The sequence below is a fragment of the Neolamprologus brichardi genome, chromosome 10, assembly GCF_056152115.1.
Source record: "Neolamprologus brichardi isolate AB-2024 chromosome 10, ASM5615211v1, whole genome shotgun sequence".
Lineage (NCBI taxonomy): Eukaryota > Metazoa > Chordata > Actinopteri > Cichliformes > Cichlidae > Neolamprologus > Neolamprologus brichardi.
Genome location: NC_142113.1, coordinates 2,810,421 through 2,836,670, shown reverse-complemented (window position 1 = coordinate 2,836,670; position 26,250 = coordinate 2,810,421). Strand labels below are relative to the sequence as shown.

At 38.9% G+C, this 26,250-nt stretch overlaps 1 protein-coding gene across 1 annotated transcript; it reads right to left on the bottom strand.

Annotated features, from left to right (window-relative positions):
* Positions 1-9,535: 9,535 nt before the first annotated feature.
* Positions 9,536-25,371, bottom strand: igsf5a (immunoglobulin superfamily, member 5a). The gene is made up of 9 exons (XM_087846762.1): positions 25,312-25,371; positions 22,620-22,710; positions 18,942-19,250; positions 16,017-16,301; positions 12,360-12,479; positions 12,196-12,220; positions 11,995-12,089; positions 11,683-11,723; positions 9,536-9,631 (listed from the first exon to the last, which is right to left on the bottom strand). Exons 2-9 carry the CDS (start codon positions 22,675-22,677, stop codon positions 9,536-9,538), a joined length of 1,029 nt encoding a protein of 342 aa, XP_087702888.1. The 5' UTR covers positions 22,678-22,710; positions 25,312-25,371.
* Positions 25,372-26,250: the final 879 nt, after the last annotated feature.

Here is a 26,250-nt window from a genome sequence, read left to right as displayed (position 1 = left end):
TCCAACATTTGTGTACTGTACAGTATGCCTGTAATGCAAAGGGCATTTTCTTGGACTTTGTTAAAATATAAACAAAAGGAGAAATAAAGGGGTTACTCATCGGGCCAGGTAATTTTTTGATTGCTGCTTTTCTTAGTAGAAAATGATTAGTAGCATCCAAATATTCCATAGTTTAATCGACACCATGACACTATCGACATGTTCTGCCAGCCAGTGGTTTTTGCAAGCAGGATGCATGTGTGCGCTTCCAACTCTGCACGGGAAATTTGATGATTGAAGTCTGCTTTGTGAGATTAATTCGTTGGACATTCCTAATGCAAGGGTGAAACTGCCCAGACGAGCCCTGAAAGCCAGGATGACTCAACAAGCAGCACTATATATGGCTTATCAATAGTCATTACCATAGCTTTATTCATTAATTTTATTGGTTCTGTTCATTACCACTTACATCCACTGCCAGCCTGCTGTTTAAGTAATTATCTATTTTTAGGAGGAACCAAGAAGCCAGTGTTTCTGCTCTTCACATCCAATTACAATGCTGTAAATCGTGATAATCATATATGAAGGCTGAAATAAGCTACTAGTCTCCTACTCGCAGAAAATGTGAACAACTAACAAGAGTAAAATCAAGGAGTGATAGTATGAAGAGGATCTCCTTTCATATTTAAGCCATTAATCGCAATTTCAAAGACACTAAATGGAAGAGAACATTACAGGCACTAATGTGATTTCAAATATGGAGACGTAAACAGTGCAGGTAATCGGATTTAGTGTCAGTTTCTCAGACTTGAAGGGCTCTTACAGCAGCGCTGGGGAACCTCACTCTTCATCAAGACACTCTGACAAGCCTCCTCAGCACATCGGCCGTCTAACGTGAGTCACTCCCATCAGTTGTCCACACACAGAGATGCAGAGCCACAAAGCTGCTGGTTATTCCTCTCAGGCTGCACAGAGGCTAAACTGCTTCTCTGTGACTGTAGAAATGATTCAGCTGTTGTCTCTCAGCTGATATGGTGTTTCCAGCCTTTATCTCTAAAATCAGTTACTGCTGGTTTAAGCAGATCAGATCTTTCTTACTAAGTAGTTCATCTCAGAACCTTCAGTGGCTGTTTGAATGAAGATCGCATTAAATCTACTCACAAATTAAGTTTAATCTCTAATTACATAGGAGTGATAATGAGAGCGATGTCACGTTATCACCTAATTGATCCAGTGGGGAGCGTTGCCAATCAGTGGCTTGTATTTGATCGTAAAGCTCAGCTGGACGAGTTTGCTGCATTCTGGTTGTTTTCACCAACAAATCCAGCAGTCCATAAAAACGTGCTGAATCTGGAAGTACTGGCGTGCATTAAAGTGTGAACATTTCTGTGCCATAGCAGGAATTGCGGATCGTTTTGGCTTTTGACCGCTTAAACAGCAAAAATGTCTGAACTTGTAATTGAAATCTGCTCATTTAAATCTGATTTTAATGGTTTAAATGGTCCAAAAATATTTGAAATATTTATTATTTAATTTAAAAGTTTTGTTGTGGCTCAGTAGGGTTTCACTTGGCTATGGAAATATAAATCTCAGAAATTAGAGTCTAGATATAAGTGTGAGGCACTTTTTTTGTAGGTATACCCATGTGGCCCCGTACTCCAGTATACAAAGCTCCAATCTGGATGCCACTTGGTTGCCTTGCTGGAAAAATGCAGCCGTACACATCATACCGTCGCCAGGCAATTTGGTTTCTACAGTGATTGAAACCAATGAAACTACTATGAATGAAACTACAATGATTGGACCCCTCACTCAAAAAAGTCAACTAAGGCAGTTGTTTGATTTATTCAATATACATTTGTCTATTTAACATGAACATATTGAGTTTAGGTTTTTAAATCATTATCAGTTGTTGGTTTAACATAAAATAACAAAAAGTTTAATGAACTAGATTTGCATTCTTCAGTTCAATTAAATGTAATTATTTTAAATCAACAACTCAACAACCGATGCCTAGTGCGCATGCTCAAACTTCCCAGAAGTGAAGAGGCGGGAACGCGGAGAAAGTTATGTGTTCAGTGAACTGCCGTTTCCCTCTGCGGAATCTTCCACAATACAGGTAAGTAATAAATAACTGAAAATATCTTAGTCAAACAAAGTTGTTCCGTCCGTTAATTGTTTACCAATGTTTTTAATTCCAAATGTGTAATTTGTCATTAGACAGCGGGAGTGGAGCAAATACAGTGAAAATCGGGTATTAGACGGTGCCAATCGGTACCGTCTAATACCTGATTTCTAATCCGCTCCGGCTATATTTATATTATTATTAGCATTTCCATTTCATTCTTTTTTTTGTTACCCGTTTTTGCAGTTAGTCTTATAGTGTTTTTAGCGGTTATTAATGTGTTTAATTCAATATTTAACACGTTTGAAATTCAATTTCAAAGTAAATGAAGTTAGCTAAAGTTGTATGGTTGTCTCATTGAACTTTTACCTAGCTCTGTTAGCATTCACTTTGGTTTTAAATGACGGTTATTGCAAGACATGGTCTTTCTTCACTTTTTTTTTTTATTATCATTTGCATTTCTTCTTTCATTCTCTCTCCTTTTTTTTAAGCATTCGGCCTCTTGCAGTAATGCAAGTTAAACTAGCATGCGCGAGTTGCTAAATATTAGCTGTGTCCAAATTCAGGGACTGCATCCTTTGAATTGACTTAAACGCTAGTGCATGGGGAAAAGAGCATAAACACGAGGTCAGAGGAAAAGGCAATGGCGGATAGTTATGAAAATTGCCTGTTGGACCTTTACCGCAACTACCAGCATCTTTATTGCATAGTGTGAAACACTGCTATTACATTTGGCAACAGATTGGATATTTATCTGTGAATTTTATATTGCAAGAGGTATTTATATGTATTTGTATTTTTTTATACGTTTGCAACAAAGTAAAAAAAAATCCACTGTGGAGTTTTTATAAATTTTTTTGTCTGTTTTCTTTACCATAGTAACACCACAAAGAAAGTTGACCCCTTTTCTGATTGTTTGTGCCTCCTCTTTAATACATGGTAAGTTTTTACCATCATATATTTTTATGATAGTTTTATGATTTAATCAAAGTAAAAAAAAAGGTGGTCAATAAAACCATCCTTAAAACTGCTTCTCTTTTTTTCTTTCAGTGACTTGTATGTGGCAGTGCAAGCGTTGTTCCATCAGGGAGAGTAGTAGGTAAAAAAAATTGAAACACTGTACAGGGCTCGCAAAATCGCTAGCCCGACATCCCGGGGCTAGCGATTTTTCCAGTTGGGCCACCAAAATCTATCTCTGCCCTGCCCGTCGGGCTGTCATAGGAAGGAAAAATATATGTCAATGCTTTTGCATTCTTTCGGAAATGTAGCTGGGTAATTATGTCATTGGCATTGGTGAGCCACTGTCAATATGTGACATATTGAAATCGCGTTTGAATTTGCGCTTGTTTTTTGCTTTCACTTTGCAATCGCGCGAACTGTGTATAGAGAGCGACAGCACTGATTGGTGAGTGATGATAATTTGCGCACCAATTCCTCTGACATAGTCTTATCAATTGTTAGCTTACTATGCAAACATGACAAGTGAAATCTCCCGCAGCAAGCTTAAACATGTGAGAGGTTGATCGCGCAGAGAATCGCTGAGCGTTATGTGAGTGTGTGTGTAAAAGCAGCAGGATATATATTTTAGTTCTGCTGAGCCAAATAAGACAGGTCAAGGTGCAGAAGTGACAGCCAAAGAAAATCTTACCACAAAACGGAAAAATTATTACAAATCAGACTATAAGGCAAAAAGAAAGTGCAGCTTAATGGTTTCATGGACAAAAGAATTTCTGTGGCTGCAATATGACAAGCTATATAACCAGGGGTGCACATAAGTGGTCCGCAGGTGCGCATTCACTGTCAAAATAAAAAACGCGCACAAGATAAGAAGTTGCAACGCGTGTTTGCGTACATAAGATTTTCTGGAGGAGGACAGACATTTGTTTAGAACTCTTAAAGATGTCGAAGAAGCTCCTTTAAGCAATTACTTTGTTGTTCCTCCACCTCCAAAGAAATGTCAGGAGTCCAAACCACAAAAGAAGCGCGTATTCTCGGAAAAGTGGTTGCAGGAGGTGAGCTGGCTTCAAACAAATGATGAACGCACAGAGATGTGGTGCAGAATGTGCCGTGAAAATCCCACTCTAGCGGACAAAAACAGTGCCTTTTATATGGACGCAAATGCGCGTTGCAACTTCTTATCTGGTGCGCGTCTTTTATTTTGACAGCGAATGCGCACATGCGGACCACGTATGTGCACCCGTGTAAATAACATAATGTTCTGCCGGTTGTGTTGTTGGTTTTCCCTCGATTTCTGAGTCGACAAGCGCCTTTGTTACTGGGACCAGTACATTTAAGAAAGGCCCCCATTAGAAATGCATTATTGCTCAGTCTGCAATATCTTTCCCAGAACAAACACCAATTGCAAATAACATACTAAAAATAAACCTGAAAAATCTGTTTAGACCAGCGTACTATGTTGCAAAGAGTGAACTACCACTGGCACAATTTAGCAGTCTTTGCAAACTTCAAAAAGCAAATGGCCTAGATCTTGGTTCCATTTGCCTCTTACCTGTGACTTCAGTGGAAATTTTAAATTCAGGATCTGACACAGACTGATTCATGTTCTACACAGACAGCACTGATGTCTGCATGGTCTTCTAAAAGCAGCTTTAGTCAGCTTAGATGTGAAGTTAGTGAAATATACAGTTGAGTTTTTAATCAATGTATTTATTTTCTATTGCAGATTGACAAGGAGTTTCTGCGAATCACCAGAAAGCCTCTGCTATCTACTTTCTTTGCCGAGCTTGACCAATACGCGCCACGCTTAATGGAAATCTTTCTGAGCAAAGGAGGGACACCTGGAAAGAAAATAAGAGGTCTCATGCTTGCCATCTCCAAGGTTTGTATTAGGATTGAGTAGATTTTGTCATAGGCAGCAAAAATAACTTTTATTTGGAGATGAAGTTGTCAATTTTGTTTCGGCTTAACAAATGGAGAGTTGGGAGTTCGCCTTGTAATCGGAAGGTTGCCGGTTCGAGCCCCGGCTTGGACAGTCTCGGCCGTTGTGTCCTTGGGCAAGACACTTCACCCGTTGCCTACTGGTGGTGTTCAGAGGGCCCGGTGGCGCCAGTGTCCGGTAGCCTCGCCTCTGTCAGTGCGCCCCAGGGCGGCTGTGGCTACAATGTAGCTTGCCATCACCAGTGTGTGAATGTGTGTGTGAATGGGTGGATGACTGGATATGTAAAGCGCTTTGGGGTCCTTAGGGACTAGTAAGGCGCTATATAAATGCAGGCCATTTACCATTTTATTTACCATACAAATTGTGACGTTGCCTCAAATGCAAATCGTTAAAATTAAAATTTTGAGATTAGCAACAAGACACCTGGTATTGGGGAAAGGATGTCTTGAATACCAAACAGTATTAAGCGTTGCAATAAAGAATTTATGGAATTTGGTATTGGAAGGAAAGAAATTTATGCATACCGTAGTTAAACTTGATACACAAACATACAATGCATTTAACATGCATCAAGACAATATTGCTTTTGAATCTGCACTTGGATTAAAACAAGTCCTGTTGTTTTTTCATTGCTATGGTCATCAGTATTTGTAAATAGAAATGTCTATGAATTTTGAGCTGTTTAGTACTAACACTTCTATACCTGTTTTATTTTAGCAGCTGAGTTAGCCTTTTCTCGAGTCCTGTCCCCCTAAGTTACTCTTGCTATGTCCGACAAACAAATGGTTTCCTCTGCGCACCAATGGGTACCCAAATGTGCGAGCAGACATGCTTCATAATGTTTGGTACATTTACCTGGGAGTGGGGCCATCCACACTGTTTAATCCATTCACGTTGTTTTTGACTTTGTGAATGGAAAGAACACAACTCCTCCAGACACAATCTCTCGGGGTATCGGTGGGCACACTGCTTCTCCATCTTGCTTGAGGTTAATGTTTGTCAGACACAGTAATGGTTGCTATAATGTGTAATTGGACAATGGCCCTTTTGGGGGAGGGGCTGGTGAGAGGTCAATTATGCCACCTCTTTTGACATGAGAGGTGTATTTTATAATTTATGTATTGGAGTAATTACTAACAACTACTTTAGTGGTGTAATTTTCTGTTTATTACTTTGACTACTTGGATTTTATGAACAGCATAGAAACAGTTGTTTAAACAATCTCTTAAATTTTACTTTGTTGTCTTATATTTGTTCATGTAGGATACGGACAGCGAGGCAAAAAGCTGCATGGAGCAAACTGTGATGGGGGTGTACGTCATCCAGAAGGAGGGTGCTGAACCTGAAGATGACCCAGAGGACGTTGGTGTCCTGATTGAGGGTGTGGAGGCTAACACTGATTTGGGTAACATTGCACAAGCATGGGCTCTGTTGTTTGGACTCGTATACTGTTTGAACCTGAGCTACCCACCAGAACTTAAATGCACCTTTGAAGTCCTCCAGAAGATACTTTTAAATCTTGATGGACAAAAGCTCTCTTCAAAGGCACAGTTTCTGAAAAACAAGCTTATGGGGTGAGAGCACTTGAAAATGATTGATAGGTCTTGAATGGTTCATTGGTGCAATGGTGATTTCCAATATATAATGTTAATATTTGAGTTGTTTATATTTTTTCTATTATTTAAAAAATATTTTAAAGTTTTTGGATTCTCTCTGTTGGGCAATTCACCTTTTATACAGCACTGCAGATGATTTTTGTTTGTCCTTATATAGATGGCTCAAAATGGATCAGAAGTACTGACAGAAGTACTGTTCTGTTAATTATTTTTCATTTAATTTTGACTTTGTAGTATAGGTACTAATTCACACATACCATAATGCTGTCATGTGTTGAATGAAGAAAAAAAAAAAGAGGGGGGCACTAAAGCACTCCATTGGAGTGCTTTAGCGCCCCCCTCTTTTTTTTTTTCTTCTCCTTTGTAGAACAAAGTTACCATTTTACAGAAACTGCATTGAGGGGTTTTCCCAAAGAAATGTTCATTGTTGTTTTTAGCTGCACTGTTACTATGTTGTGTCAAGGGCCTGTAAAGTTTAAGACCACTGCCACCTGTTAAGTTCACTGTATTATTGTGTCCATTTTGCTTGCTAGCATGTTTTAATAAACACAGCAAAACTATATTGGTAGCTGTGGAGGACTGCAACAAAAATTAAAAAATAAATACAGAAATATAAAAATTGGTCAAACTAATAATTATTACAATGAGATACACCAAACAAATATAGATTTTCATTTCAAATAATTAATTGCATTTGAAAAAAAAATGTCATCTGTCATTTAATTTGATGTTAAGCCTTCTGTTTCTATTTTCGTTTTACTTCCTAAATTTTTTTTAATCCCTATATTTTTTTTATTATTATTATTATTTTTTACCTATGGATTTTTTGTTGTTGTTGTATTGCCCCCAAATTATTTCTAATTTTTTTTTTTTTTTTCCAAATTCACACAATAGTAATTCTTTTTTGTCACATGTTTTAACTTGCCAAGTGGGAGATGTATTTTTATCTTTTAGTTTAATTTTTTAAAATACAGTTGAAATATTTAGCAAATTTTGCATCTGTTTTTAGTTGTGGAAGCTTTGGTTCCAACATATTACCTATGTAAATAAGTATTCTAACGTTATACCTTTTGAAGTGGCATAATGCTTGCAGGTGTACAAAAATGGTAAGCTTTTATATTGTCCACTAAATCCAGTTAATAAAGTTAATGTTATCATTATCTGATTGTGACTTTTTTTTGTAAAGTAGTGGGTTTCTAAATGTGTAACAAATGTAAACAAATCTAATTGAAATAATTTGATTGAAATGAGTGAAATCATCAACCCCCATATTGGTTTATTAAGCAAGACTTGCAGTAGTTGCCTTGATTAACAAAGTAGTTGTTGAAACAACAAGATTTAATTGTGTTTTCCTAAACTTTTTAACGTGTGTAGAATGAATTAAAACAAATTTCACTCTACATACTTAAATAAATCACTTCAAATCAATGTAAGTATACTATGTTGATCCAACGTAATCTGATTACATTAAACCGCCAAATGCTAAATGTGTTGGTTTGACATGATTGAAAATGGTTTATTGTACTTGGTTAAATCGTGTGCAAATTGGGTGCCATGATTAAATTGTGTTCATCCAACAACACATTTTTTTGAGTGCTCATTTGGTTTGTTTAATTGTACTATGCCTTTAATTCTTAAGGCCAGGAGGGCCCAGGCAATGAACATCCTGTGGTACCTCTTTCAAATTGCCCATAGGTGTGAATGGTTGTCTGTCTCTGTGTGTTAGCAGACTGGCGACCTGTCCAGGGTTTATAGTCTCCGCCCCCCTGTGACCCTAACAAGGATAAGTGGAAGGGAATGGATGGAGGGACATTTAGCTTCCAGGTGATATTTTCCAGCTGATTTCCGGGTGTTGTACTTTTGCGAACTCCTCATAGGGATTTTATCAAATCAACATCATATTTGGTCAGTCTCAACTACAGACTTGGGCCACATTAAATTGTGGAGCTTTTGAGTTTTCGTCATAGGGCGAGTCCGTGGCGCCACGGCGATCATTTTAAATTTTTATTTGCTCTCATTCAAACACGGTCCAATCTGGCCCAAACACATGTGATAAGGCTCCGCCCCTGAAAACATTTCAAATGCCATATTTGACATTGGTGACAGCGCCACCTAGTGGGAACAGGAAATGTCATGTTTAACACTTTGGGATACAGAGTAGAGGTGGGTAACCTTAACTAAATTGGTCCAGGAAAAGCCTTAAGAAGTTGGTCTTGGGCAACATTGAAAACTGAGTTTTTGTCAAAGGGTGTGACCCTGGCAAAAGGACGAATTTCTATTTTGCACCATGACGAATAAAATTGCTATAACTCAAAGAAATGGTGTACTCATGCAATATCTGAGCAAAGGATACTTTGGTATGGAGACTGGAACAACAAGGAATTGAACTGCCAAACCTCCAGTTAGTAGATGACTTGCTCCACCTCATGAGCTACAATCACCACAAACTGCCCGTGCCCAGCAGCTGGCTAATAACTTATACATGTGAAACTGCCATGTCATCCTCAAAGTAACCATTTAAAACAGGTTTTAATAATGTTTTTTTAAATAGACAACTCTTCAGAGAACAATTGCTTTACAAGTAAGGAGATGCAAATTAGGGGATTTAGAAGTTTAATCACTTTCATCACTTTTGAATATTTAAATTCACATAATGTTACAATAGAAATGTACACAATTCGTATATATATATCACAGGGTTATATGATTTCTTCTCTACAATAAATTATGGAGGATTTAAAATCTGCGAGGCCACCTGAGGCTACAGCCTTCACACTACATCAGTCTTTGGTTTGAGCAGATCCAGTCATTCACATCACCTTTTATCCAGACAAAGCCGAGCACCGTTTAGATGCTGTGCAGGTTTGTTCCCAGGCTTGCGAGCATTCAGAGACGTGTCATGTCCTCTGTTTGTCCTCACACAATCGTGACATGTCTGTGTTTTATGAAGCCTGGATCCTCAAAATTGTAGAAGGCACCACCTGCTTGTGCACTGTTTGCCACAGTAGATACCTAAAAATCAAAAACAGCAAAATTTAACATTATAAATAATAATAAATCCAAAATTTTCTTTCAACATTTTCATCAACCTATATTCCTGTGTGTTACTTTAAAATCTATACAACACATTAATCATATTCCTCCTCTGATCACGTAATCAGCTTGGAAATACTGCAATGTAACTGTGGTCTTGTATAACATCTTTGTTTATTGGGTGCGTCATTCAAAACTTAAATTAGTTGCATGGTAAAACAGTGACTCATCCATTTGTGCCCTGCCTGCTGAAGTACATGGAAAAATTAACATGTTCATAATTATGGAGAATATATTTTCACGTGGTTGAATGCAGAAGTGAAGCCACACAAATACATTATCATGTTTGCTCATTTACAAAGCAAAATGATCTGAATTAATCAAAACAGTCTCAGATTTCCAAAGGCACACAGCATGACTAAGCAAAATTTGGACTGTAAAGTACACCACCTGTGTCAAGTGTTACTCACTGTGGTTAATGTAAAGAATATGGTTCCAAAGATCAGATGGATTCAATACTAGAAAAACTGGTATTCTATTGTGTAATCCATGAGAGGACATTACAGCATGAAACAAAGATTGAACTGTTACAAAACGATGCTTCTCTACAGGAAGTAGAGCAGGTCAGCTGATGGTTTGATTCCTGGCTGCTTCAGTCTGAATAGCAAAATGTCAAAGTATCCTCGAGCAAGATACTGAACCCCAAGTGTTCACTGGAGTATGATGACAATATGAAGACAGACTTGAACCACTTAAGCATACAAACTGCTGCTGCTTGACTGGAAAAGCTCTATTTAAGGGAGGAATTATACATTTTATCGCATGATATCTTTTGAAAGTCTAGAGGGAACATCTAAAAATGTAGGTCAAATGTTTAGTTGGACTCAAGGATAAAATGGTTCGGTCGAAGCACAACCATGGGCTCTGCCACCTGAGCTACAGCTAACCAGAAGGTCGGTGGTTCGATCCCAGGCTGCTCCCGTCTGCATGCCAAATATCCTTGGGCAAGATACTAACCCCATGTTGCTCTCCGATGCATCCATCGGAGTGTGAATGTGTATGAATGTTAGATACTTAGCACTAAAGCTTAGAAGTGCTTGTGTGATTGGGTGAATGAATTAGCTGTATAAAGCGCTTTGAGCGCTATATAAGAACCAGTCCATTTACCATAACTCAAGAATTCACGATGACAAACTTAAAAGGCAATCAGGTTTATTCAAACAATCTAAAATCATGACGTGATGAGAGTTCATATTTTAGGCTGAAGATCCAGACAGAAAATAGACTTCACTATGTGGTGCTAACACTGAACTGTGAAGCAATGATTGCTGTTTAGCTAGTATTGTGGCTCTAGCTAAGGTAACTGCAGTAACTCTGAGTCAGTTGACAAAGAGATCAACATTTTTTGTTTTTCATTAAAATGTCCTGAAGCATTTACAGATAAACTGCTGTTCTCTAGAATATCAGTGAAATATCTCAACATCTACTGAATGGATTAGCATAGCAGTGACACATGACCTTGAGTCATCATGTGATCAAAATGAACATTTTCAAGGTAATTCAAGTATTTTCCCCCCACAAAAAACCTGCACATTAGCCCATGTCCTACTTTATATTTACCCTTAAACAAATAGTAGTTTGCTAATATGCTAAACTAAGATGGTGATACTGGTCTTCTGAAAAGCACTGTATGCTAACTTTAGCATTTAGCTCAAACACTGCTGTGTCTAATTACAGCTTTACTGGGCTGCTAGCATGGAAGACATAGACGAGAACTGTAACACATCTTTGCTCTTTGCTTCCACCAAAGTCACCAGTACAGTGCAGCTGTAAGAAAAGGAGTTGTAAGAAAGTCACAAACCCAACAAAACTGCTCTTTCTATTGTCCAATAACAGTAGAAAGTTATTGGTGAGCTGTCTGCCTGACATTATAGCCTATTAACCCATCACAATGTCAGCTTGGACAGGCTGATAAGCTAGCATGTTTACTGCTGCATAAAACCCAGACCAGGATCTAAATTACTATTTACCTGGAATAAGCCATTGTCAGTGATTTCACTGGTAGGAACACCTGCGGAGAGAGAAGCAAAACAGGAAAACAAGGATGGATCACCAACTATGCAAAACAATGTAAACTATCCTTTTGCCTCAGAGGTCTACATACTTTGAACAGCAGATTCAAAGTGTATCAGATGGTTTTGGATAATTGGATTACCTCTAAGATTGTTCAGAGATTTCCACCAAAGAGCAAAGTACAAGAACAGGTACCCTTTTATCTGTTAGATACTGGTACAGTACACGAGTAACTTCTTAAAAGCTTGTGTGTTTGTGTTCAGTCTTACTTGTCTGACCCTCCGGCACATATGCTGTGTTCACTTGTCCCTCTTTGTTTCTGGGTCCATGCACACCACTTAACTGGCTCTGTGTCCTCACTCTCCTACAGCACACAAATATGAACATCAGTCAGTTTTACTGTATGCAGAAAAAGGTTCATTAGTTAATAAATAAATTAAATGGCAGAATAATTTTAAATCGGCTTTTACCTCATTTCGTCCTGATAGTTTGTTTCTAAAAACAGATTCACAAATACTTGTAGTTAACAAATGAAACAGTGACTTCTGTATTTGTGCTCATCATCTGTTAGTGCAACATTTGTGATTGTGGAGACACAGAATCTACGTAGTTAATGACATAATGAGACCCTTACGTTTTTCTTTCCTGCGTTTGTAGCAGAACCAAATTCCAATGATGAGCAAAACCAGCAGAGCAAGACTTCCAAAGGACACAACCACAGCTATCAACACAGTCCAATTAGGCGGCTTGGGAGCTTTTGAAGAAAGATCAGAAGTAAGAGAAAATGATTCAAAGATTTAAAGCTGTTGTTATCACACTAAACTGTTTAATAAAAGCACCTAAAAGGAAGGGAAAGGAAAAAAAATTCTGCTTATTTAAAATTCAGTGTCCAAACTAATCCCTATTTATCTCATACTGTGCCTAGGTTCAATTCAGTTCAATTCAGTCCAATTCAGTTGTATTTATACAGCGCCAAATCACAACAACAGTCGCCTCAAGGCGCTTTGTATGTAAGGTAGACCCTACAACAACACATACAGAGAAAAACCCAACAATCATATGAGCCCCTATGAGCAAGCACACACCTATACACACACTTTTTTTTATGCTTTACACATTACATCTGATTGGTTATCGCTCACAAACAAAAATATTTGAACAGAGTCCCACTGGACATCCTGGCCACAGCACGACTGTGGTTCTCTTGACAAATGAGAACTGATGACAACCTTTGTGGTCTTTTCTTCTTCTCTGGGAGAGGCAAAAGCGTGGCGTGCTAAATTACATATTTAAGTCTGCAGAGCAGAATGTGAATGTCTAAAGCTTGTGCTAACTGGATACTTTTTCTGAGGCATCTAACAAAAAAACCTAAAACTAGATGAATATAAAACCAACTCAAGATTTAGTCCTGTGGCACTGTATAATGACAGTGGACATGACTATATTAGGTATATCTCTTCTTACTGACATCATACAGAGACAAGATTCAAAAAAACCTAAGATTGGGCATTCAGAACAGTCCTTAGCTGTTATTCTACTCCATTTATTTGAAGCAGGACGCTTTACTTCCTGGTAGAAATGTCACTTCTCCCTCTTTGCATATTACAGCATAGAATCCATGTGATATCTGTGTCCTCTTGGCTGGCTCCAAACATTCAGGGCTATTGGTGTTAGTGTAATTACTCTACATTATAAGTTGATTTTTTTTTTTTTTTGGTTTTTGTCTGTTTATTTTATTTTATTTTATTTTATTTTATTTTATTTTACTTTATTTTACTTTATTTTATTTTATTTTATTTTATTTTATATCAGATCTGATAAATTAGATCTTTATGTCTATCTGTGGATTTTCACTTATTCATAAGATCTGAGCATACAGTAGAAGGAATCTGTTATACTGGCTAAGGCAAATAGTAATATATCATCATTCACACTGTCGTGCTTTGTCAGGGTTCATTCAAAGAAGACCCTGCCGATTACTTCTAACACTGAAATCATTGTTAGGACCTTCATGTCCGAAGAATCAAGTTTATGCACTTTTAGAGAATCTATCAGGCATAAATGAGCAAAGTGAAAAAAAAAATTCCCTCGCATTAATTGGAGAGAGTATGTCTTATAGTCCCATGTGAGATTTGCCTCCACAGGGAAAAAAACGTGAAAATATAATTATTTCCTTATATGATTATAATATATCAGTGTAGGGTGTAATATGTTACAAAGTAATACATGCCTGTAATCACTTCATATTTTTCAGTAACATAGTAACGTGACATGTTACTAACATTACATTCATTAGTTATCTGCATGCCGGGTGGATAGAAAGGAAGAAGAATCCAACAATAACATTTTTCTTCCTGCGCACTCTTGCAGCACTCAGTGGATTTCAGGAGAAGGAAAATGGTTAGAGCTTTGACGCAAACTTTTTGCTTGCTTAACAGGACACGAGCATCGTGGTAAACCAAACTGCATCCGGGACAGAAACACATGTATTATCCTGCTAACAGAACTTTGGCGCTTTGAACTTTTGTCTCATCTGCACATAAAGCTCGCTAACATTAAGCTAGCTGCCTGTTCGTATTTCTAAAGCAGGATGACTGCGGCTCGTTTTCATCTTTGTTTTATTGTTTTGTGTTCATACGTAAGAACTGAAAGAAAGATTGTTTCATTAGGGTGCACATGTGTATTGGTGTGTGTACAACAAGCCAGTACAATTCAAGTAATTTTATTAAGTAATGACAAAGTAATGTAACAAGTAGTGTAACAAATTACTTTCTCCTGTGAGTAATAAAATAATATACTGCATTACTTTTGAAGAAAACAGTGAGTAACATGTAATACATTACTTTTTGTGAGTACCCTAATACATGGACAGTTTCCAGCTATACCACTGCCTCACATTGCGTCCATGACTGTCCAGACTTGACCTATGATAAAATTCTATTACATCATAAGATTACCTGGTTAGACCTTTATTTTAGATTTGGTTTTAATTAGTCATGCAATTATGTTTCATGCATTTATTACTTCCAGGCTGGACTACTGCAATTCATTATTATCAGGATGTCCAAAAAACTCACTGAAAAGCCTTCAGTTAGTCCAAAATGCTGCAGCAAGAGTACTGACAGGGACTAGAAAGAGAGAGCATATTTCTCCTGTTTTGGCTTCCCTTCATTGGCTTCCTGTTAAATCCAGAATTGAATTCAAAATCCTGCTCCTCACATACAAGGTCTTAAATAATCAGGCCCCATCTTATCTTAATGACCTTGTAGTACCATATCACCCTATTAGAGCACTTCGCTCCCGCTCTGCAGGCCTACTTGTTGTTCCTAGAGTATTTAAAAGTAGAATGGGAGGCAGAGCCTTCAGTTTTCAGGCCCCTCTTCTGTGGAACCAGCTTCCAGTTTGGATTCAGGAGACAGACACTATCTCTACTTTTAAGATTAGGCTTCAAACTTTCCTTTTTGCTAAAGCATATAGTTAGGGCTGGACCAGGTGACCCTGAATCCTCCCTTAGTTATGCTGCAATAGATGTAGGCTGCCGGGGATTCCCATGATGCATTGAGTTTTTCCTTTCCAGTCACCTTTCTCGCTCATTATGTATTAACAGACCTCTCTGCATTGAATCATATCTGTTATTAACCTCTGTCTCTCTTCCACAGCATGTCTTTATCCTGTCTTCCTTCTCTCACCCCAACCAATCACAGCAGATGGCCCTGCCCCTCCCTGAGCCTGGTTCTGCCGGAGGTTTCTTCCTGTTAAAAGGGAGTTTTTCCTTCCCACTGTCGCCAAAGTGCTGCTCATAGGGGGTCATATGATTGTTGGGTTTTTCTCTGTATCTATGAAGCGCCTTGAGGTGACTTTTGTTGTGATTTGGCGCTATATAAATAAAATTGAATTGAATTGAAGAAATTGAATGTTGTTGTTGTTGTTGTTTGAAAGTGTGATTTAAAACAGCTTTTAGATTTAAAAAGGGCAGCATTTTGTTTTAGGTTTAGCAAAAAATAGTGCAGCATACCAAAGGTTTAATGAAAAATACTAACATCTTTGTTTTACACAGGGATCGCTTTGCACGTAAAATGACAGTTTCCTGCTTGTCAGCACTCTGTGGTCAGATTGGCAGCATTGCAAAGGTAGTTGGAATTAAAGTGTGAAGTAGTGGCAGTAACACAGGTAGAGGAAATGACTCAGAAACAGATTCTCTTGTTTCTGAAGGTACCAGAAGTCACAGCTTGTAACTTCTTTGTTAAACATTTTCAACTTCATACACAAAAAGTAAGTAAGAGTTTCTTACCAACTACTAAGAAGAGAGACGCTGATTGCGGGGACGTCAGTGCTGGGATGCTCACCAAACATTTGACTGTTGTGTCTCTGACTGCCTGGAAGGTTAGCACACTGGTGGAGTTAAAGAAATCCCCATTATCGGTGAAGTTGTCCAGGGTGCTGTTCATAGCGTTACCATTTAGAGTCCATGTGACTGTAGGTTTGGGGTACCAACCAGCTGCTACACACTGGAACGCTACCTGCTGGTCATACATCACCTTCATGCTCGGCCCTGCGATGCTGATCGTACCGTTCTCTGAGAAAGACAGAGGAGAGTTTAGGTCCAGAAGGAAACCCATTTCTGACCTTATAATCAAAGAGTGGCGACAATGTGCTGTCCACAATAAATTCTTAGCTTCATGATTGGACCTGAAGAATAAACTGAAAAATATAGATGAAAGTTGTTCCCTACATTTAACATCGCCCTTAACCCTGGAGAACCCATGGGGTCAAATTTGACCCCATTGGTTTCCCTAGTAAACCAATGGGGTCGGCTCTGAACCCATTGGTTTACTAGGGTTAAAAAACACGAAAAGACCAAAAATCTGCAGTAAAGTCATGTAAGCAGAGATCGACTTCCTATAACTTCCTCCAGCTGAGATTTAGAGATTCATGTTTAGTATAGAAGCCAATGTAGTAAAGTAGTCAAACAACCAATAAGCCACTGTCAAATGTTGATTGAGCTTAATTTCCACTCACTATATCTCTGAGAGTGAGCTATGTTATTTCCTCAAATTATCATTAAGCTGAGTGAAATAAATACTTCTTCCTGCTCTAATAAATATACACCAGAGAAACAAACCCGTGGCTATAAACAATTGCTGACAAATACACCTTGTACGCATGTGCGGATAATATTTTATTATAACTTCTTATATCTTAATATATTTGGGCGATCGTGGCTCAAGAGTTGGGTGTTCGTCTTGTAATCGGAAGGTTGCTGGTTCGAGCCCCGGCTTGGACAGTCTCAGTCGTTGTGTCCTTGGGCGAGACACTTCACCCGTTGCCTACTGGTGGTGGTCAGAGGGCCCGTGGCGCCTGTGTCCGGCAGCCTCGCCTCTGTCAGTGCGCCCCAAGGTGGCTGTGGCTACAATGTAGCTGCCATCACCAGTGTGTGAATGTGGATGACTGTGTATAGTGTGAAGTGCTTTGGGGTCCTTAGGACCAAGTAAAGCGCTATATAAATATTTACCATTTAATAAGAAATTATTGTTTTCTAACAGCAGGCTTCGTTTAACCTGCACCGTAGTGAGAGTGCAGATGTCTGGTCACTATCTCATAAAAGACCCTCTCCTGGCACTCCTTTGTGTTATGTCGGGGCTTTGATTCTCTGTGTGCTTTATTAAATGCTGAAATGCAGTATTTGCCTGTTGACTTCTTTATTTTTAAATATGTTACATAAAGGGACTGAGTGGAGGAAACTGTTGCAATGTTACCGATCAGCAGTAGTCGATCCGTGCACAACTCTAGTTGTCCCCTAAATGAGCCTTTGCTCCCTGTTTGCACTTTTGCAATTTTACCACGAACCTGAAATATTAGCTTCTGTGTCAAAGTGACCCAGCTCTCATCTACAGTCTTTGACTAAAGTAATAGTTTTTAGAATCAGCTCAGAAGCACGACCGGAGGGTACGGTCATCGTTTTCTTCAGCATAAGGTTATGCACTGACTTTATCCCCCTGAGTTAAACTACTAATGCAAAATTGGGCAGAACAAGATTTCCAGGGACTGTTTTTAATATGGACCCTGGAAATTACCAGGTAACACATGGCCAGATCACCATGTGGGATGTGGGAGAAATAGGCAGGTGTAAAGATCAGAGCGTCTTTGACAAGGGCCAAGTCATTACAGCGGTGCTCCCATTCAGGAACGTGTTTTGTTTCACTGTGAAACTCTTTAACCAGAATGTTCACTGCGAGTGTCCCTCATTAATGTCCCCTTGCAGAAAAGCAATAAGATTCTAATCAACTTCCTGAGACAGCTCTCCATCAGTGCTTCACAATCAATGTCCATTAATAGGCAACCAGGACCCAGATTAACAACAGATGAAAGTCACACTTGGCTCTTTGTGTGTAGAGAAGGAGGCATATTTTACTCCACACTGCTGTCTGTGTAAAAGCTCGGCTTCAGGCTGATTATCTGGAAAACTGCTAAACCCAGGGCGACATCTGAGCTGAACACATGTCAGGGCTGAGTTCACATACAACTCAACTGCTGACACTTTTACAACCTTTCTAAATCTTTCTAAGCCTACAACAAATTTATCGTGCAGGGTTCTGTTTTTTGTTTTGGGGAATACCTAAGGAATTATTTCAGTCACTGTTGCCACGGTTTCATTAGGTTTACACTTTGTTAAACTGGAAAATATAAAAGACTCGTTTTTTATAAATCCTGAAGTTCCACAACAATAAGATAATTTATTCATAATTATCAGCCAGGGTCTAAATAAACTGTTTAACTGGTTCATTTATGAAATCACTGCAACTCTGTGCATGCGTGATGCTAATTTTATCCAACTAGATTTATCAAATTAAAATAAAATAAAACAGGCTGCCCTGTTACCATCTAACATTCTGTCAGTGTCACAGAAACGGTCATTTCAACTTTCATTTTAGCTTTAAAGCTTTTTGTTTCTCTTTCTCATCAGATCTACTTCATGGTGAGACGCTGCTGCGAGAGGAGAAGCCTGAAAATCAGCGCTCACTGCTGACCTCCAGAGTCCACTCCAGTCATTACAACAATGGTGTGAAAATACAAGGAAAAGAAGGTAAAGACCTTGAAGGTAACATCCTCCTCTAGGTTTGACTGACTGCACATTGAGGTTAGAGGTCAACCAATACATGAATTAGCCTTTTAATCACCAGATTTCAAAATGTCTGATGCATGTTTACGAACCCACCTTGTACAGAAAACTGTGCTGTTTTTTCTCCATATGACCCTTGAACCGCACAGGTGACGGGCCCGATCAGCGAGCGGCTGATGTTATGCATGGTAAACTCCACACAACTGCTGTTGTCACTGGAGCAGAATCTAGCAGAATACCGCTCTGCTGGGGCTATTGTAGTGTTTCTACGGACCGTGAGGACCAGAAACCGTCCAACTAACCAGGCCATGTATTCCCACGATCCCGTCACTCTGGCGATGAACTTTGCATCGGAGCCTTTAAGCACTGCTGCAGTCATCGGCTCCAGCTGAAACTGGTCTGACACTGGTAGGTTTAAAAGAGAATAGATGTGAGGATTTGCAACCTTGTGTGGAACATAGAGGTGTTTCTGCACATTTTGTTTGACTAAATGAGCTCCTGTCACTGAAGATCATATAAAACATGTTTCTTTACTGTGATAATACCTTAATTCTGTGATTTAGAAAATACTTTTGGCCTTACTATATGAAAAATTATATTTAATATCATGATCTCAAAGTGTATGTAGCATTCACTTAAAAGGGCCACATTCATTCTTAGGTAAGGTTTGAATTTGCTTTGAATACACATTCTTCTTCATGTAATATAATACTAAAATATTGGAGATATTCTTTTGAGATTCTGCTGTGTGTTGACATGATTGCATTACAACATCTCCAAAGATTGCAAACCGTTGTCAAAGGAGCTTGCAAAGAAAAGCGTCTGGACTTCTTTAAGTTACTTGAAGACGTTTCGCCTGAGCCAAGGTGTGAAACTGGGTGTGGGTCCCAATCAGCCAGAGTTTCGGGTGAGTTCATAAACCACCGGTGGTTTACGACACCAACTCTCTGCCATCTATAATCCAGTTTTGAGTTCCCTTCCCAGACGCCTTAATGCCCACTCACTCCCTGGGCCATCTGACCTCAGGAATTCGCATGATAAGGTGGGGCCAGGTTTCACAATGAACTCACCCGAAACTCTGGCTGATTGGGACCCACACCCGTTTTCACACCTTGGCTCAGGCGATTAGAGGATCATCAGGGGGTCCTTTTGTCCCTCTGTGGAGGGAAACTCCCACTAGGTTTATATCTGGGACTCCCCACCATTTGACCTTAGAACTGAAGAAGCTTCTCGGATGAGAGGTGAAACGTCTTCAAGTAACTTAAAGAAGTCCAGACGCTTTTCTTTGCAAGCTCCTTTGACTACAATGACCTGGATGACTGAGAACCTTCACAGACATTGCAACCAGTTATATCTCCAATTATATCAAATCCTAAAAATGTTCCACTGAATTCTGATTCAGTGGATTTTAATTTCTAATTCTGATTCTAATGTTTGATGTGAAACTGCCTGAAGCTCCTGCATATGCAGGGTTTTAAACTCTACGCTGGCACATAATAGCTGTTTGGATAAATGCAGAAATATGCATAAGTATACTCAGTAACTCTGGTATTAACTCAAGTTTTAACTACAGTAGACTATTATGAAAGGTGTATAAAGGTGCGGTGTTGGCAAATCACAACATTTTAAACACAAATGTTAAAGTGAAATATGGAAGTGACATCAATCAGTGAAGAACTTTTCCTTCTCGCAGGACAATGGTAATGCATGCTGCAGGCTGTACAGGTGCATACTGCTTTTTTTTCAATATGGTGCTTGAGAGCTGTTTGCTCAAGGTAAGTAAATATCACAAAGACCATTGGTTTTGTTGTGTTGGCTTTTGACAAGGCTGGAAGTTAAACACAGCACAAAACAGGACTGATCCTTCAATTGATAAGCATCAAAGCTGACATTGTAAAATATTTTTTCGCTGTTGTTCAAACCCAGAAGGAAGATTTTCCTTGTTAGTCACATGATTAAACAAATGTCTGAGCACGGCTGTTGACATGTTAGTGAAATTTGATATGTGTTTTTCCCCCAAGACTGCATCATAGGTAAAGACTGATCCTTTGTAACAGCGAGAGGTTCAAACATGCTGTTGAAATATAAGTTTCAGAAAGATTTGCTACATAGTTACACAGTACCACAAGCTGGAATCAGACATCAGAGGTCATCTAAAAATGTTACGTTTGTGTTATCTGACAACCAGTGTTGGGAAGGTTACTTTTAAAATGTATTCCATTATAGAATATAGAATACATGCCCCAAAATGTATTCTGTAACGTATTCCGTTACGTTACTCAATGAGAGTAACGTATTCTGAATACTTTGGATTACTTAATATATTATCATGCTGTTTACAACTACATGAATGTACTATTGCTGTGATTTATTACTGTTACTGAAGGTCCGCGGCTCCGAACCGTAGTAAAGGGACCTCTGACTAATACGGTGGGTTCTGTGTCGGCTCGTAGCTGAAAACTAGCTTTACTTTGTTGTCTGGGTCAACTTTGCTAGCAGAGACAGAGAGAGGCGTTGAAAGGCTGCTCCAACAGAACTTATTGTTTTTGGAGGAAAACACGAACACGGTGTACAGTCGAGTCTTAATAGCTTACTTACAACTGGGCTCGTCAGGCTCTCTTCTTGGCTGCAGTGGTTATTATTATATTTACATGCTTCCAGCTCCCATTTCTGCTCGATGACAGCTCGTACTTTTCCTTTTTCTCCCTCCCTCGCTCACAGACACATAACGTGTATGGCAGTCCATTCTCCCTGCAGCACGGACTACACTGCCCATGATGCTATATTCTTTAGAGCTATACCTGTAGCATTCTGCCTGTTAGCTTAGCACAACAACAACAAAAAGGCCTCTCTCACCCAGGAAACACGCAGAGAGAGAGCGTAACCCTGTAACCATGGCAACCGTAACGCTGCCACCTGGAACAACAGAACGTAGCTGTCAAACAAAACCCAAACAGTCCTGACCCGCCACAATATGAAACAGGGAAGTACCGCCGTGTAATCCATTTATTTCAACAAAGTAACTGTATTCTAAATACCACCTTTTTAAACGGTAACTGTAACGGAATACAGTTACTCATATTTTGTATTTTAAATACGTAACGGCGGTACATGTATTCCGTTACTCCCCAACACTGCTGACATCAAATAAAGCACATCCAGGGATATGTTTGCACTTGTCGGTTCACTCGATTCATTCGTGTGAAGAGTGGCAAAGCTGGATCACGTATTTCCCTGCAGATCTCACAGCCCCAGACTGACTCCATGATCTTATGACTACACTGATCAATACAGTTGTTATTGTTCATTTATTGTCTGTCTTGGAAAAAAATCATGAAACCGCAATGCGAGTCTAACAATTTGTGGCTCTGAGGTCCACTATGAGCTTAGCGTGTAAAAGGATATAAAATTATATGCGGTTTACTCTCTCTACAGTGTGCTTTTAACCAAAGTTCCTAATTCAGCGCAGTGTTCAGTGTCTTTCTCAGCGTGTGGAGTGAAGCCTGGTGCGGTTTTCTATATGAGAAATGTGGACATGCCTCAAAATCTATCAGCTCTAACTGTGATATCTGAGGTGGACGCTCTGATCATGTTGTTTTCCTGTGTGTTTTCTCTTGAGATTACACCGTCCGTAATTATTTTTGTTCTTCACATCAAAGAAAGCTGCTCCATATTTTGAGGTTTCCCCCTCTTGTTGTTATTGGGCAGGTCTGCTACTGACATGCAACAAAAATAAAACTTGGAAGTCATTGACAAAATGAAATGAATACTCACCTCCCATCGTGCAGGGTAATAAACAGATGAAGAAGAGAGAAGCCCAGGAGACAGTCATGGTAGTGCTGATCTCACAGATGGGGACAGACGGCTGTAATGAGCAGCAACAAGAACTCAGCAACTCAGCTTAAAAATGTTCCTGAATGTTTCTAAAATGGCTGTTGGACATGCTTAAGTACAAAGTTAAACTTCAAGTAACTAAAATTATAACAAAGGACAGCACTCAGGCATCGTCATCACTGTCTGGGATTATGTTAAACCGTCTTGTTAAAAGGTCCACTGCCCTCTCTCCTGGACATACCTCCACAGCTGCTTTCACACTCTTCATCCCTTCACAGCTGGCCTCACTTCCTCCTTACTCTGCTTCCTCTCTCTTTCATTTTATCATTCATTAGCTCTGTTCCAGCACAATTCTTTGCCCTATTAGTACATTTCCACCTCTATCTTTGTTCCCTTTCCTCTATCCAGAGGAAACACTGAATGCCTTCTTGCTAGTTTCCCTCAGCAGTAAAGCTTTAATTTCCCTGTAAACCTTCTCTACCACCCAGAGCTCGTCTCAACTCCTCCCTGAACTCTGAGCAACAGTCTTCTCTTCTTAACTTCCACCCTTTAATAGACTCTTTAATACTGCCTTCACTTGCTTCTTCTTCTTGATGTCCAAACGTATCATAGATGTAGAACACCGTGTGATATTGCTCAGCTACATTCTGGCCTGCCACCACACCTCGCCTCCTCCTATCTCTGTAAGTTTGCACTCACTGCATGTGATGTAGTCGTCCTGTGTACACCTTGTTTCCCTCTCATACATCACCCATCCCTCTTCTCAAAGTCTTCCCCACAGTCATTTCCATTCTTTTTCCACCTGCATTTATCTCCTTTACACAGTACCTACCTAACACCTCTGTTCCCCTCCACTACATGTCTATTAAGGTTTGCTTAAATCAAACTTCAATAGACAAAAGATTTTTTGTTTTTATCACTTCATCCATCTTATTGTAGAATTCCTCTCTCTCTAACTGACCTGTGGGGCATACAAACGGACAACATTCAACAATTCCCAATCCACACAATTTGTAATTTGAAACTTATGACCCTAAAAATAGTCCCATAATATAATGAGCAAAAGTTTAAACCAACACAAAGCCAAGTAAAAACAGAACTTAAACCTTGTTAAAACATAAGTAAACTGACACTGACAGAGAATTTTAAAGCAATGAAAAGTAGAAAACTGAAATTTGAAACATTTAGTTGATTTAAAAGTTTGTTGATCCATTGAAATTTTATAACTCTTTATTCTCAACAAAATATTTTTAAAAAGCAAAACAGTCACACTAAATAGTTCTAATAATTAGAACTATTTAGAACACTTAGAACAAATTAGAACACTTTGATATTCACCTTTTCATTGTTACATTTTAACACATTCACACGTCAGCGATTAGAATCACCAAGAGTCACTATGATTTAAGCTGATGAGCTTAACATCAAGGCCATAATTAGTAATAACAGTTAATAAAAGCATTAAAAGAGATCATTAAAAGCTCTGAGCTGATTTTGCTAAATTACCCCCAATATTCATATTTGACCACATGGCATCAAAGATATCAAACACATATATTATATTAGAATCTAATCTAATCTAATCTAATATAATATAATATCAGTGTGGGGAAGGTTACTTTTAAAATGTATTCCACTACAGATTACAGATTACAGATTACAGAATGGCACTAAATGTATTTTGTAACATATTCCGTTAAGTTACTCAGTGTGAGTAACGTATTCTGAATACTTTGGATTACTTGATATATTGTCATGATTTTTACAACTATGTAATGTACTATTACTGTGTGATTTATTAATATTACCGAGCTAACGTTGTTAGCTGGTGTTAGCTGAGGTGCTGTTAGACTTGATGGACAGCATTAACAACCTGCTAGCTGCAAACAATCATGTGCACCTCTGAAAGCAGAACCAACTAGATGTTTAAATCTTAATATAAATGAGCAACAGTAGGGTGGACATTAGGTAAGGCTGCACGTTTTGCAGTGATCTCTTATAGAAAACTGTTTCTGTATCAGTATGATGTTTTCTCTGTCTGCTTTCAGAACTGCGCATGACCCAGGCAGCAACCACAACTAAAACCTGGTGGAGTCTTTCGATGCTGAGAGCAGCTTGTTTGCTGGCAAACTGAATTTGCATTGCACGGTCAGGTTTCGCCCATCCCTGTCTTCTTTATATGTGAAGTGGTGACGGACTTTCCAAGTAATAAATGGATTCCTGCCCGTGCGCTGCTGTTGCGCTGGCTCCGGGTCCACTGTGTAACTGATGCCGCCAACATTAAGCACTTATATTAGAGCCTCTTATTGCGTGTTTTGTTTGGATTTCATGTATTCCGTTAGTTCCCAACACTGAATATAATATAATATAATATAATATAATATAATATAATATAATATAATATAATATAATAGTTCTATTAGCGCTATATCCTAATTATTATTACTAATTATCACTTACTTGCTCACGGCAGAGCCAGGCTGTTCTGTAATACGGTTTACACTTGTTGTGAAGTTTTCCACTCTTTGCTGTGTTGATATATAAATGTAAAAATCATCTCAGTTTTGAATCTTTTCATTAATATTTTAAAAAATCCCCAGAAATAGAAACATCTTCAATTAGATCAACTTACTGTGTGATACCTCCGGTCGTGGGTCGTGGCGGGTGCCGTGGATCAACGCTTCATTTCCTGAAACAGCAGGTGAGCAGCGCTGTGGCTGACTCCACCTGCGACTCTCACAGGGAGCAAAGTTCAAACCTGGTCACTGAAACCTTATCAGCATACCTGTCCCAAACATCCACTCGGGGTGGATGGGGAGTAGATAAGAGTTAACTGATTCACAAACAGAGTCATAAACAGCCATGTTAGTCAGTGTTTATTTAACAAGCATTAAATAAATGTCCTAATGTCACATATATCAATATACTATAATATACTATAATATAATTATGTGTGCTCACTTCATATCTCTGCAAGCAAAAGGTTTATTTAACACCATCGATTGTTTTGTTATTACTAAAGTTAACCGTCACTGTGGCACAGTGTGGTTTGTGGCTCAGCTGCAGGGAAGGGGTGGAGCAGTTGGTTCAGGCTGTGGTGTCAGAGGAGGCTGACTCTCACACCTGACCTCCATCATCTGATCATGATGTCGCTGGGATCAGAGCAGAGATCTGTGTGGTGTGAAGCTGGAGGAGAGCAGCTGGAAAGCTGCTGTAGAAACAGACGCAGCTATAACGCTGTGTGCCCGAGTCCTTTATTATCACAGTCACACTCCAGTCAGACCTGCTTATCATAAAACGGAGCAAACACAGATCCAAAGTGACCTTTCAGTCTATGAATATGAATCTCAGAGACATAAATAATCTTTAGTAGACAGTGGAAACTCCGTTAGAAGCAACTAATGTCGCTCAGTGCAACAATCACTCGTTCTACTGCAAGGTTTTCAGAATTAATAATTAGTCATTATGAATTGGGTTCATTGGAAATGAAATATAGTTTGCTCATATTAACTAATTTTTTTAAAAACTATAATCAAATGACGAAAAGTTTTTCTTGTTGCTAATTAATGCT